This window comes from Delphinus delphis, chromosome 8, assembly GCF_949987515.2.
Source record: "Delphinus delphis chromosome 8, mDelDel1.2, whole genome shotgun sequence".
Classification (NCBI taxonomy): domain Eukaryota; kingdom Metazoa; phylum Chordata; class Mammalia; order Artiodactyla; family Delphinidae; genus Delphinus; species Delphinus delphis.
The window spans coordinates 62,288,269-62,303,178 of NC_082690.1; the positions used below are offsets into that span (position 1 = coordinate 62,288,269).

Consider the following 14,910-nt stretch of genomic DNA (forward strand, 5'->3'; position numbering starts at 1 on the left):
CTTGTCCAGATTGTAGCTAAACTCTTCAAGATCTGGTCTCTGGCCACCCACCTCTCTTGCATCTCCTCTCAAAAGTGCCCTTCATCTAAACTTTCAAAAATTTCCCCTTGTTGCATAATATTTCATACCTTTTGTTCTTTACTTATACTCTCAAGTCTAATTTATTTAAGCAACCATTCTTTTTTTTTTTCTTTTTTTCTAATAAATTTATTTATTTATTTGTTCTTGGCTGCGTTGGGTCTTCGTTGCTGCACGGGGGCTTTCTCTAGTTGTGGCGAGCGGGAGCTACTCTTCATTGTGGTGTGTGGGCTTCTCATTGCGGTGGCTTCTCTTGCTGCAGAGCACGGGCTCAGTAGTTGTGGCTCATGGGCTTAGTTGATCGGCATGTGGGATCTTCCCGGCCCAGGGCTCAAACCCATGTCCTCTACACTGGCAGGCGGATTCTTAACCACTGAGCCACCGGGAAAGCCCCCACTGAGAGACTTTTATTGTATTTTTGTGCGTTCTTATCTGTATCTTCCTACGGGTCCACAGAGCTGTCTGAGGGAGCTGCTGCTGTCTTTTTTTTTTTTAACATCTCTATTGGAGTATAATTGCTTTACAATGGTGTGTTAGTTTCTGCTTTATAACAAAGTGAATCAGCTATACATATACATATGTCCCCATATCTCCTCCCTTTTGCGTCTCCCTCCCTCCCACCCTCCCTATCCCACCCCTCTAGGTGGTCAGAAAGCACCGAGCTGATCTCCCTGTGCTATGCGGCTGCTTCCCACTAGCTATCTATTTTACATTTGGTAGTGTGTATATGTCCATGCCACTCTCTCACTTCTTCCCAGCTTACCCTTCCCCCTCCCCATATCCTCAAGTCCATTCTCTAGTAGGTCTGTGTCCTTATTCCTGTCTTGTCCCTAGGTTCTTCATGACCATTTTTTGTTTGTTTTTTAGATTCCATATATATGTGTTAGCATACGGTATTTGTTTTTCTCTTTCTGACTTACTTCACTCTGTATGACAGACTCTAGGTCCATCCACCTCACTACAAATAACTCAATTTCGTTTCTCTTTGTGGCTGAGTAATACTCCATTGTATATATGTGCCCCATCTTCTTTATCCATTCGTCTTAGTCATCTCTGTGTCTCATGCTCCCTGGCACAACACGGGGCACAGAGTAGACTCCCCCAAAGTGTTTGTCACCTGAATGGCCAGCTGGCCAGATGAAGGAAGGAATAAAATTAATAATAAATACACCCATTCCTTTGAGGATTAAGACTAAACTCTTTAACGCGATCCTCTTAATTTCAGCCTGTGCCGGCCTCTGCAGCCTCAGCTCTTGGCCCTTTCCAAGTCCCACTCCCTCTCAGGGCTCCCATCTTCTCTCCCAGTTCCCGACCCTGCCCAGCCCTCCCTCGCCGGAGGACGGTGCGAGAGGCAGCCCTCCTACATCTATGCACACAAATCTCTTCCTCTGGAAACCTCCGCGAGGGCCCTCAGTTGCAGGGGACACTCCTCCTCTCTGCTCCCACGACTCCGCTCGCTTAAACCGGTGAAGCACTCGTCCGACTGATTAGAATTGCTCAGTTACCAGCACAATCGGTCCTCCGTATCCACGAGTTTGGCATTCACGGATTCAACCATCTGAGTGGTTGGTTAACTCCACGGGTGCCAAACACGCGCATATGGAGGGCGGACTGTACTCATTGTACGATGCCATTTCATACAAGGGACTTGAGCATCTAGTGGATTTGGGTACCTCCCAAGCTCCTGGAACCAATCTCCCACGGATACGACGGTCAACTGTATAACAATATAGAGAAATTTCTAACTATATTTTTCTTAGATGCAGAATTAATCCCTCTCCTTTCAGAGGAGAATTGTTTGTATTGAATGAATCCTTTGATGAGAAGTCTAGGGGTGGGGAGATTTAGGCCCCCGGAAGGCTGCATGAATAACAATACTATACAGTAGGGCTTTTTTAGGGAGACTGAATTCAATGAGGGTTTTGTTTTGACAAATCAGTGTGTATGTGTGTATGTGTTTTGAGTGAATGAATGCATGACTTCCTGGCTATAAAAGGAGCTGTTACTGTCTGTTAAATAAATGTTCCCTACATCTTAGGTGGATGGGGTGGGGGCGATTTTTCAAAGTTTCCCACATTCTTTCCTTTGGCCTTCACCTCACTGCAGCCAGAGTTCCTTTCCCCTGACAGTGGACACCGTGAATAGGGGGTGGGAAGCCGGGGAGGGCTGGGAGTTGGACCTCACTAAATTAAATCAATGATCGTCAATACAGACGGCAGATGACACTGTATTGCTGTGCATTGCTCTAAGTACTCTTTAGCTCACTGAATCTTCACCACAACCCTGTACTATTATCTCCACGTCACACAGGAAGAAAGTGAAGTTCAGAAAGTGACGTGTTTTGCAGGGTCACACAACCAGCGAGTGGCAGAGCCAGGATTCTAACCTAGAAGCCTGATTCTAAAGCCCAAACCCTTAGTCACTGCCCTGCCACAGCGGGTTCTGTACTCACTGCGTTGGAACTGCCTGTCAGAAGAAACCATTTCTTCAGGGTCTCTGGTACTCCCTAAAAATTCCACAAGAGGGAGACGTTTCGCCATCAGTTCTTCGCTGCTGATGAATTACAGATTTAATTTGCAGTTTTGAAAGCAGCCCAAGAATCGACTGGTCACCTGTATAGAATCTGAACAGGTTTCCTGACAAAATGGAACATTAGGTACCCTAAATGGGATCAAATTAGCCCAAATTAATTAGGAAGTTCACAGTCCCAACCAGGCAGCCCATATTATCCCTCTGCCAATCACTCTCCTAGACTGGAACCCAGTTTGCAATGGTGGCAAGGGCTGTGTGAGCCTTGGATCTTTAAACACTGGGGCCCCCCTTCCCTTCTCCAAGTTCTCCCCATTGTCCAGGAGACTGGGAGCCTCAAAAATAGGTTTCAGTGGTTCTAAAGGCTGGAGAAAATCGAGAATAAAGTTGTCCTTGACCACTCTCACTACCAGCCCTGCAGGGCCCCACTCATAATGACTCTTAGGCCACAGTATATCCCAGCTGTCTCTGTGCCCTATCCTAAGACAGACATTGGGAATAAGAGCGTGGTGGACGTGGTGTTATGCCCCCAGGTTCCCCTTCAGGTATGAAGGACTCACTCCTCCAGCTGCTGGGGTGCTGCTGAACATGGCCCTCAAGGATGAGGCACTATAGGAGGCTCCACCTGGGACAGCCACCTCGCCCAAGGCTATACCCCCTTTCTGGGGCAGCCCTCATCCTATGACTGATCTGTTTTGGAGGAGAAAAAAGGTCCAATCCCCTTGCCTCAGCTTGGAACAATCCTGAAGGGTCATCTCAGCTTCAGAGTTCACTGTAGGGTCAGCTGCGGCCTCTGAAGGGAATGCATCAAAGCTAGTCCTCTCTCTCTGCCCAGTCCTACTTGCTTCCTTTCTGCCACAGGTGGTGATCCTGAGACCACTCCCTAATACACCTGCTGCAAGTTCATCTCCATCCTAGGGTCTGATTCTTGGGTAACTCAACCCGTAACGGTTGGTACCAGGGGTCTCTGAAAAAGCTGGGGTGGGATTTGGGATCAGCTGGATCACTCACCACCCAGCTGACAATGAGGACCCTATCAGTGGTCAGGTGGAGCTTGGAGAGACCGTACTGAACTGGGATGGTCTACCAGTGGCAAGAAATGCATCAGGCTTTTGAGAAACATGAGGGAAATAGTAACTATAAGGATAAGGGAATTGCTCAGTCTTAAAAAAGAATGAGGGCTTCCCTGGTGGTGCAGTGGTTTAGAATCTGCCTGCCAATGCAGGGGACACGGGTTCGATCCCTGGTCCGGGAAGATCCCACATGTCACGGAGCAGCTAAGCCCGTGTGCCACAACTACTGAGCCCACGTGCCACAACTACTGAAGCCCGTGTGCCTAGAGCCCATGCTCCGCAACAAGAGAAGCCACCGCAATGAGAAGCCCGCGCACCGCAACAAAGAGCAGCCCCGGCTCGCCACAACTAGAGAAAGCCCACACGCAGCAACAAAGACCCAATGTAGCCAAAAATAAATAAATGTCTTCAGAAAATAAAAATAAACAAAACGCTCAGAAAGTGGGCATTGAGAATGGATATATCAGGCTGGAAAACCCACTAAATAATTATGTTCCTTGGGGCAGCCTGGAGGATACACAATTTATGAAAGCAATAAGGAATGCGTGATGAGAAGGGCGCCAGCATCACTAAGAATCTCCGTCATGGCTCTCCTGTATAGGCCAAGACCAATGGTAGGAAATGCCGCTACTGAGCTGTGCGCACGGATAGCAATGGAAATGATAGTACTTTCCCCCCAAAATCGAGGCTAGGTGGCAGCATATAACCAACAGAAGCCCACTAGCATAGGCCCAATAGCAAGGGCTCCCACTTACCAAGGCTGACACAGCTGACAGTGCCTAAGCTGCTAGCAGCAAAAACAAGTACCATCTTCCAGCATGCAGTGTCTCCTTTAACACAACAACCTTTATATGGAGCTGTGTGCCCAACAGACAGAACACATGAGTCTAGAAACAAGGGGAGAGGGAAACAGGAATGGCGTGCTTACCATCACTCCTGTGATCCGCTTGGGCAACTGGTATTTCCTGCCCCTACAACTCTACGACCTCATGTTGAGAGTTCCTGGCTCCCAAACAGAAAACGTGTCCAACAGGAGAAGGAGTATGGCTGCTGTATCGGAACTCTGGGCTCCTTGTGTGAAGGGACCATCAGGCAAGAAGAGGCATCGCCATGTGGACTACAAAGTAAATCCTGATCACAAGAACAAGGGGAGGCAGGATGGGGGGAGTTCCCTGGTGGTCCAGTGGTTAGGACTCCGCGCTTTCATTGCCCAGGGTGCGGGTTCAATCCCTGGTCCGGAAGCTAAGATCCTACAAGCCGTGCAGCACAGCCATAAATCACCTAATATCAGGTTAGCCAAAAAGTTCATTTGGGTTTTCATGTTACAAAAAACAGGAACAAACTTTTTTGCCAACCCAATAAATAAATAAGGGGAGGCAGGATGGCTGTTACACAAAGGACGTAAGGGAATGTGTTTGGCACTAGCTGGTCCACTTGGGAGCCTCTTGATACTCCCCTGCTCTGCTCTGTTTGACAGTAATGACAAGTGCAGCTGCTATGACTTGAGGAGAGCATGGATGCCACGGCTCAGACCCCTGAAGGGAAAAGTCTGGGTCGCATCATCAGGTGAGCCACTGAAATCAGCAGGAGTGCTAGCTAAGGCAATCTAAAAGGTCTAGAAGAGGAAAACAATAGGTAACAGTTGCCGTCCTGAGATCAGCTACTGGGATTTCCCCAAATGAAGCTGCCCCTCACCCTATTTCAGGACAACTCTGAAGGGTCATCTCAGCTTCAACACTCCCATAAAATCCACTGAGTCTTCTACGGAGACAGCATCACAGCTCCACTTGTCCCCCTGCTCAATCCCGCCACCTTCCCTTTCGTTCCACAGCTGTAGATTCCAAGAGCACCTCCTAATAAATCCCTTGCTTTTTCTTTTTGTTGTTTTGGCCGTTCCTCTTAGTTCCCCGACCAGGTATCAAACCCGGGCCCACAGCAGTGAAAGTGCAGACTCTTAACCACTGGACCACTAGGGAATTCCCAAACCTCTTGAATGTTAATCTCTTTCTCAGAATCTGATTTCTGGAGAAAAATGTCGTCCATGTCAGAGGAAGAGGGGCCTTTGATTACTTATCCATAAGGATAAGGATGCTTGATACGCAGCAAGTGATGGTTCCATCAAAGGCAACAATATATGTGAAAACACTGTGAAAAGAGGACTGGGCAAATGAAAAAGGAGGGAGTGATCAAGGATGGTGCTATTGGAGCTTCCCTGATGGCGCAGTGGTTAAGAATCCGCCTGCCAATGCAGGGGACACAGGTTCAAGCCCTGGTCCAGGAAGACCCCACATGCTGCAGAGCAACTAAGCCCCTGCATCGCAATTACTGAAGCCCGTGTGCCTAGAGCCTGTGCTCTGCAACAAGAGAAGCCACTGCAGTGAGAAACCCGCGCACCGCAACGAAAAGTAGCCCCCACTCGCCGCAACTAGAGAAAGCCCGAGCACAGCAACAAAGATCCAATGCAGACAAAAAATAAATTAATTAACTAATTAATTTTTTAAAAAGGAATGGTGTTATTAAGGAGATGGGATATGAGTGAAGGATAAGACTGTCGACTGAAAGAAAAACGCGCAATGTAAATTTGTGAGTTAAGACCTTACTTCGGAACTATAGCCCAGGAGACAGTCTCTAGGATAGCTCTGAGGAATTGCTCCAAAGAAGTAAGGGAGGAGCCAGGGTATAATGAGGTTTTTGCTGGGAAAAAACAAACATATAGTTGAACATCAAAAGATTGCTGCTAATCACAAGAACAGGCATCTCAAGTTAATTATTTTAGTTCTTTTCCATGTATGGGAAGATGCAAGGATCTTGGTTCATTGAAGTTATTCTTTGTTTTTGTTTTTTTTTGGCCATGCCATGCGGCACATGGGATCTTAGTTCCCTGACCAGGGATCAGGGCCGTGCCCCCTGCACTGGGAGTGCTGAGTCAACAAAATGGACCACCACAGAAGTCCCTGAAGTTATTCTTTAAACATGCATCTTAACTATCTAGGCAACTGCAGTGCTTGAGCCTTGTAGAACTGGAGTGATACGCAACATTTTTTGTTCATGAGACTTTGGAAGATAAGGTCTTGGAGAACAGATAGAATGTGGGCCCTGAGGGTCATCAGCGTCCTACGTGAGGAAGGACAGAGACGCAGAGCAGTAGCAGTTGAGGAGAAATGGGGCTACTCGAAATCCCTTTCTTAATAACCATCTAAAGATATCCACCCTGTTGGGATGAGTCCCTGGATTCTCCCATCCATGTCTCCCCATTCTCTTGTTAATTAATATAATGTTTTTATTAGCATCTGTAAGACCCATGAAGGGAAGATAACAAATTCAATATGACTTCTTGGACTGGTGCTCCATTATGTAGCAGTAAAGTTACACGAGGTGTCAATGCAAAAGTGATGCCCATGCAAAAGGAGCCTGCTTAACCATAGCATTTCCCATGTCCTGGGTAATGGGTATAGTCAGTGGGTGAATACTCAGGTCATCATAAAGCCAGTTCCACGTGGCCTGCATGTGAAGCAGATCAGCTGCTTTATCTGACGTGTTCCACTTGACATTTATGAGAGTTGCTGAATAATTACCCTTATCAGGGTAAACAGACCTTACAGTGGCCTTTATCCAATCCAACAGCCTGGCCATTGCCTCAGGAACAACCTGCTGTGTGTCTGGATCATATAACCATCTGTAATTGTTCCCTAGTAAGCTATGGGTCCTGTATCAACCCAAACACCCTCTTCCATTCGGTAGCATTTAAAAGCAAAGATACTGCCACCAAATTAATCATTCTCACAATCCATTTCAGTGAAGATTATTTAGGAAGTTGATGACACTAATCTATAAAATATAACAACTCCTTCACATTCTATCTCCCGGTTTTAGTAGTTTCTTGGTTTTGTCTTCTCCCAACATGTACTACCTTCTTGGTGACCAGAGTCTTAGAGGTACCTGCTGTCATCCCCACATAATTTTTTCCCTGTGCAGGTGGCTCTGAGACTAGAAGCCGAAGCTCAGACCAGTCAAGGTCCAAGCCAGCACTCTCTCTTACTTTCATTTTGGCTACTACAGATATCAATAACCAAGAGATTACATAGTTTGCTTTTTTCTTATCAGTTTCCATTTCCTCAAGTACCTAGTGAACCAATGCCCCAGGAATTGGATCTATCTCTAAATTCCACTGGTAAAATTTACCTCTTGCAATTGATTACAGCACATCTGCTGCTTCATACCATGGGTGCCTATGTGGCCACCCAGGAATCAAAGGTTCCTCGTCCTCTGCCCTTTCATCCTACCTCTTCCCAAACCACTTGTTTCCATGAGCCAGGGCCAAGCTAGCAAATCCTACTTCTGACACCAGTTCTGCGGGTGCTTTCTTTGACACCAACCAATTCTCCAACACCAACTAATTTTACAACAATTCAATTAAATTCTGATACTATCTACCTGGAGTTAGCATCAGATTCCACAAATTAAAGGGTTCAGTAACACAAGATTGTCCCCACTCCGGCGGCCAGTCACAATGTTACCAGAAAACTGGGTTAACCTCTCAGTGGATGTCAAGGCAAAAGACACAAAGGAGACAGAGATTAGGAGGAGGAAGGGTTTATTACTTGTAGCAAGTAAGGTGAACACCAGGAATCTTTCCCAAAGCAGCATCTCCCTGAACAGCATGATTGGGGAAGTTTTAAGCAAAGGGCTCATACGTATTCACGAAGGGGCCTGAGCAAGGGAATTCTGCATAGAATTGAGGCAAAGGTCGAGAGAGTCCCAGCTTTAGTGGACTGAAGTCAGAAAAGGTCAACATTATCATCCCTTAGGTTCCAGTGGCTCTGGTAATTGGGTGCTCACTCAGAGGAGGGGTTTAAATTCTGAAAAACAGCTCAAGCAAGCGCTTCAGGCTGATCTTGAAACAGAACTGGGAGTCTTTGCAACGGATTTGTTGTCTCTTTGCTATGGTTACTTCTCTTGCCTGCTAACAGTCTTGTTTTTTCCCTTAAGATCTTTATTACTGAGACCTCTTGAAGGGCAGGCATTGTGCCAGGCTTAGATCACAAAATGGCTTAGGCCAAAAACGGCTTCTCTTATGTCAAAAAGCTATATCTGATTCTTTTCCTCTGGGGACACCCTAACCTATCTGCTTACAAAATGTCCCAGGTTGCCACCTATACTTCTGACCAACCAGCTGTAAGTTCTAGGGTTCTATGACCCTCTACTCAGGTTTGCAAATTTGCTTAGAACAGCTCACAGAACTCGGGAAAACACCTTACTTACATGTCCTGATTAATACAAAGGGTATAATTCAGGAATAGCCTGAAAGACATGCATAGGGCAAGGCACGCGTGGCGGAATGTCACAGAACTTCCACGCCCTCTGCAGGTATACCCCCCTCCCAACACCTTGATAATGTTCACCAACCCAGAAGCTCTGCGAGAGTTTTTATAGAGCTCAGTCTCCAACCCCCTTCCCCAACCAGAAGACTGGGGGTGAGACTGAAACATCTCACTCTCTGATCAGTTCTTTCTGGTGACCAGCCCCATCCTGAGGCTATTCAGGGGTCCCACCTTAACTCACCTTATTAGCATAAATTCAGGTGTGATTGAAAGGGGCTTGTATAAATAACAAAAGACACTCTTATCACTCAGGAAATTCAAAAGGTTTTAGGAGCTTAGTGCCAGAATCTGGAGATAAGACCAAATATATTTTCTATTATACCATAATTACTCTATCTGATATGATTTGGGGTGGGAGGGGCGGGGAGTCACTTGAAAAAAATTCTCAAAGGCAAGCACTGACAGGACTTGGTAGACCTGTGGATCCTGGAGAAGCACTGAGTTACACAGTTTAGGTTTTAATTGCTATTCTGCCACTTAACTTTCCTATGCTTCAGTTTCCCCATCTGTGAAATGGAGGTAATAATAGTATTATACTTACTTCTTAGGGTTGTCGTTAGAACTGAGGATTAGTCATTATAAAGTACCTGTTTCAGTGCCTGGGGCATCCTATAGAGCTCAGTAAATGATAGCTTTCACCATCATGGTTACAGGAAGGTGGGAGACCCAAGTTCTAATCCCTGTTCCTGTCTGTATAGTCATTACCCCTTCTTGGCCACTTCACCATTTTTGAGTCTGTTTCCTCATCCATATAATGAAGGTATGGGTGTCCCCGCATGAGCCCAGGGCCCCTTCCATCTGGAGAAGTCTGAGTCGAAAAGATGATCAGTCAGGGTGACTCAAGGGTGTGGATAGCAGTGGCAGTACATAAGAAATTGAGGGTCGGAGCCCTCTGGGCCGGAGAGGTAACAGTGTGAGAATCCCCGCCCCGCGGTGCTCCCGGCCACCAACACCCCCCACGCCCTCTCCACTTCCCCAGTTTAAAGCCCGGTGGGCCAGGCACTTAGCTACTCCAGGAATTTGAGTGCAGGTTTGGAGAGAGGAGGGGCCTCTCACCAGCCACACAGGATCGGCTTCCGCAAGACCTGGGCGGCTACAGCGGCCTCGCACAGCTGGCAGAGCCTGGGCGGAATCGCAGGCGGGATCCTGGGCGGGTCCCAGGGGCGCCCGGCCCACTCCGCCTGCACCTCCGCCTCGCTAGGCTTGCCCAGGCTGCCAGCCACCGCGATCAGCTGCGGCGGAACCGAGGCAGAGGAAGGGGCGGAGCTGCTTTGTGGCTTGTCGCCGAGCAGTCAGCCGACTGCCGCGGGGACTGATCGGTGTCCCTGGCACCGCCAGGGATCCTGAGAGCCGACCAGGGCCTACGCCATTCGGCGCCGGGTGCGCGAACCTGCCTGGTCTAGGAAGCCGGGCGATGCCCCGCCAAGGAGTGTCTTCCGGCCAGGGCCGCCCCAGGTCGGGCCGGGAGCAGGCACTGGACAGGTCCTCGGGGGCCCCCAGCCTGAGGCTCCTGTGGATGGGCTTGGCGCTGGCGTTGGCCCTGTCCGACTCCCAGGTTCTCTGGGCCCCTGCCGGGGCCCACCCTCTTCCCGCCCAAGGCCATCCCGCCAAGTTCATTCGCCTAGCGCTCCAGCTCCGGGAAGGCTTTAGCTGGTGGAACCTTACCTGCTCCGCCTGCAAAGGACTGTTCACCGCCATCGACATCAGGCTGCAGGTGAGCGCTCAAGGGGCTGCGGGAGGTGCAGGCCAGAAGGGAGGGCTGGCGGTGGCGGCTGGGGCTGAGGCCGGCGCTCCGGGGTCCCCAAGAGCATCGCTGATGGAGAGGCTGTCCTCCACAAGCCTTTACTGAATTTGCCCCCCTTTGGGGCCCCCCGCGGCTGCACACCACCACCATCACTACCTCCACTGTGACCTTCTGAAGTAAGGAAAGAGCGCAAGTTACATGCTGGGCACCGTGCCAACCCTTTTACACAGGCTGAATCTAGCCTGAAAGGTGGTTTCATGACTGTGGTTATCTCCGCTTTACAAATGAATAGAAGCCCCGGAGCTGAAGTCACTTGTAGGAGGGGCTGGCTGCTGGGGGGTGGGCTGGACTCCCACCCTGGCGTGCCTGACTGAATCCCCTCCGCCTTACACCTGGCACCTCCGGTGCCTGGGACCAGCTGCTCACTCAAAGGGGACCTGAGTCAAGGAGTATCCAGAGGTGTGGGACTCGTTGGGGCTGGGCTGCCTTGACTGACCCTGATGGGGGTGTGAGGAGCGCTGGTTGGTGGCCGTGCTTCGTGGGGCTCCTTGGGGCATCAGGGCCCTCTCTTCGTGTGTGTCCCCAAACCCTGGTCAGTCTGTCATTCCGCCCAGCCCAAATTCCAGAGCACTCAGCAGACAGTGCCCGAGAAAGCGAGCTGCGCAAGCAAAGGCTTGAAATGCCACTGAGCTGAAAAGGAAGTGCCGGCCTGGTGACGCCCGAGTCAGGGCAGTGTCTGTGAGAGGCAGGGGTGAACCGACATCTCTTCACCACGTGGTACTGAGTCCATTCTAGCCCCGGTGTGGATGTGGAGGCCCACGGGTCGTATCCAGGTGTTGGCCTGGTCCCTGTGCTCTGTTTCTGACTTCTCGCCACTGGTTCTTCCCGCCACAGAACGAGGCCAGCGTGGCCCACGTGGGCTCCATGGCCATCAAGATATGCACGCTGCTGAAAATAGCACCTCCGGCGGTGTGCCAGTCAGCCGTCCAGCTCTTTCAGGACGACATGGTGGACGTGTGGACGCGCTCGGTGCTGCGCCCGTCTGAGGCCTGTGGTCTGCTCCTGGGCTCCTCCTGCGGACACTGGGACATCTTCTCATCTTGGAACGTCTCTTTGCCGGCCGTGCCAAAGCCATCGCCCCAGCCGCCCGAGCCCCCGGCCCCAGGCTCCCCTGTCAGCCGCGTCCTCTTCCTCACTGACCTGCACTGGGATCAAAGCTACCTGGAGGGCACAGACCCCAACTGTGAGAACCCCCTGTGCTGCCGCCAGGATTCTGGCCCGCCGCCTGCCTCCCGGCCAGGTGCTGGATACTGGGGCGAGTACAGCAAGTGTGACCTGCCCCTGCGGACCCTGGAGAGCCTGTTGAGTGGCCTGGGCCCCGCCGGCCCTTTTGATATGGTGTACTGGACGGGCGATATCCCTGCCCACAATATCTGGCAGCAGTCTCGTCAGGACCAGCTGCGGGCCCTGACCACCGTCACAGACCTCGTGAAGAAGTTCTTGGGGCCGGTGCCCGTGTACCCTGCTGTGGGCAACCACGAGACCACACCCGTCAATGGCTTCCCTCCCCCCTTCATAGAGGGCAACCAGTCTTCGCACTGGCTCTACGAGGCGATGGCCAAGGCCTGGGAGCCCTGGCTGCCTGCTGAAGCCCTTCGCACCCTCAGGTATTTGAGGCCCACGGAAACCCAGGAAGGGAGGAGAAAGATGGATGAAAGTGAAGGGAGCAGGGAACCTAGCATTATGTGTGACTACTCTAGGCTGAGTCCTCAGCTCTCTTCGCTGGCCCTCCAAATCGGACCCCACTTTCCATTTCCACCCTTAGCTCCAGCCACCCTCCTTCACAGGGTGAAGGGCTAGCAGCGCACCTCCTCCGCGGTAGTCCGGTCTTCTCTAAAATGCCTTCCCCTCTCTAACCTCCCAGCTTTTCCCAGCTTCCCCAGGCCTAGGTCCTCTTCGCTCTGGATGGCCTTTGCCTCTTCTCGCTCACTTTTCTGTCTCCTAGAGCCTTTAGTCCTCGGAGCCGCTTGCTTCAATCACACGGGCCCTATAATCAGTGCTGTCTGATCTTCAGCTAGAACGTGGGCTTGAGAGTAGGGATGACGTCCTAGGTGCCTCTGCCCTCACCCAGATTCCCTACACAGGACTGGGCATGCAGGGCTAGGGTTATGAATGCATGCTGACCCGTGTTCACTTTGTTTCAGAATTGGGGGGTTCTATGCACTTTCCCCACGCCCCGGCCTCCGCCTCATCTCTCTCAATATGAATTTTTGTTCCCGTGAGAACTTCTGGCTCTTGATCAACTCCACAGATCCTGCTGGACAGCTCCAGTGGCTGGTGGGGGAGCTTCAGGCCGCTGAGGACCGAGGAGACAAAGTGAGCAAGAGTGGTGGGAACCCAGTGGGGCAGGTGCCGGTAGGGTGGGAGGAACAGCAGGCCCTTCACAAGTAGACGTCTCTCTGGATCTGGAGCACCTGTGAGCAGAGAAGCTTGATTTTCGGGCACTCCCAACAGTGTTCCTTGGGGTTTCAGCTCACGGTCACCCTTAGAAAGTCCTTTCTTTTGCTCCCCCTCTCTCTGGCCAGGAGTGCCAGCCACTGTAGGAAAGATGAGTACCAACTAGCCTGGCCAGGGCTTCCTGGACCCCTCTTGCCCTCATAACCTTCCTTAACTCTCCCCACAGGTGCATATAATTGGCCACATTCCCCCAGGGCACTGCCTGAAGAGCTGGAGCTGGAATTATTACCGAATTGTGGAGAGGTAGGAAGGAGGTGTGTTGGGGGCGAGTGGGTGAAGTCTAAAGGTCAGAAACTCCCTCAAGCGTCTCACCATCCCTGCTGCCCCACTGGGGTGGGGACGCTACTTCCTTGAAAAGGATGGAGAAAGAAAGCATCCAGTCCTCCCCAGGTCTCCTCTTCCCCCTTGCTTGAAACTTCTGAATATGATTAGTGTCTTCTGGCCAGGTATGAGAACACCTTGGCTGGTCAGTTCTTTGGCCACACCCACGTGGATGAGTTTGAGATCTTCTATGATGAGGAGACCCTAAGCCGGCCGCTATCGGTTGCCTTCCTGGCGCCCAGTGCCACCACCTACATCAGCCTCAATCCTGGTGAGTGAGGTGAAAGCAAGTTGTTGGGATAAAGGAGGTCTCTGGGATAGAGGAAGCTGATGAGAGGGAGGAAGTTGTTGGGGTAGAGGAAGGAGGGTTGGACCCAAGGCCGCCCAGGGGCAAGCTCTGCCTCCCCACTGGAGTTGCCTTTGTCCTTTCCCTCTCTGGTCAGCCCTCCCTCCTTGCAGGGTACCGTGTCTACCAAATAGATGGCAACTACTCCGGGAGCTCTCACCTGGTCCTGGACCACGAGACCTACATCCTGAACCTGACGCAGGCGAATGAGCCCGGAGCGACACCACACTGGCAGCTCCTCTACAGGGCTCGGGAAACCTATGGGCTGCCCAATGTGCTGCCCGCCGCCTGGCACGACCTGGTGTACCGCATGCGGAGTGACACGCAGCTTTTCCAGACCTTCTGGTTTCTCTACCATAAGGGCCACCCGCCCTCAGAGCCCTGTGGCACACCCTGCCGCCTCGCCACTCTGTGCGCCCAGCTCTCCGCCCGGTCAGACAGCCCTGCCCTGTGTCGCCACCTGATGCCGGACGCCAACCTCCCTCCTGGCCAGAGCCTGTGGCCAAGGCCACCATTATGCTAATACCCCTAGGGCCCAGAGGTGGGAAAGTGCTTGTCTTAGAAAAGGAGCGAAAACCCCAGAAGGCCACTGTGGTGAGAAGAATGTCTGGTGGAAGAGCTTATCCCTGGGCCCAAGCACACCTCGGAAACAAGACCTCCTTTCCTGGATCTGGTTTAGCAAGATATGGGAGCGGGGCTGGCTGCTCTGAGGCTGCTATCCTTTCATGGCCGTGGAGCAGAGGTCTAAGTTTGCACTGCCCTGGGAAGACCAGACAGAAGCTGTCACCTCAGGCCTGTGCTGGCCAGCCAGGAACCCTGTACTGCTGCTGCTGCCTGGTTGCCAGGCTGTTAAAATAAAAACAAGAGACTTGGACTCCAGACCCTGCTGTGACTGTCCCAGTTTCTTGTTTTGAGGCAGGA

At 51.2% G+C, this 14,910-nt stretch overlaps 1 protein-coding gene across 2 annotated transcripts; it reads left to right on the plus strand.

Moving 5' to 3' along the window:
• Window positions 1-10,351: 10,351 nt before the first annotated feature.
• On the plus strand, window positions 10,352-14,865 carry SMPD1 (sphingomyelin phosphodiesterase 1). Of its 2 annotated transcripts, none has more exons than XM_060018408.1 (6): window positions 10,352-10,775; window positions 11,700-12,472; window positions 13,010-13,181; window positions 13,489-13,565; window positions 13,769-13,914; window positions 14,103-14,865. In XM_060018408.1, exons 1-6 carry the CDS (start codon window positions 10,476-10,478, stop codon window positions 14,510-14,512), a joined length of 1,878 nt encoding a protein of 625 aa, XP_059874391.1. In that variant the 5' UTR covers window positions 10,352-10,475; the 3' UTR covers window positions 14,513-14,865. The 2 variants fall into 2 exon arrangements, with proteins under 2 accessions (XP_059874391.1, XP_059874392.1); XM_060018409.1 differs by having other exon boundaries at window positions 14,087-14,327.
• Window positions 14,866-14,910: the final 45 nt, after the last annotated feature.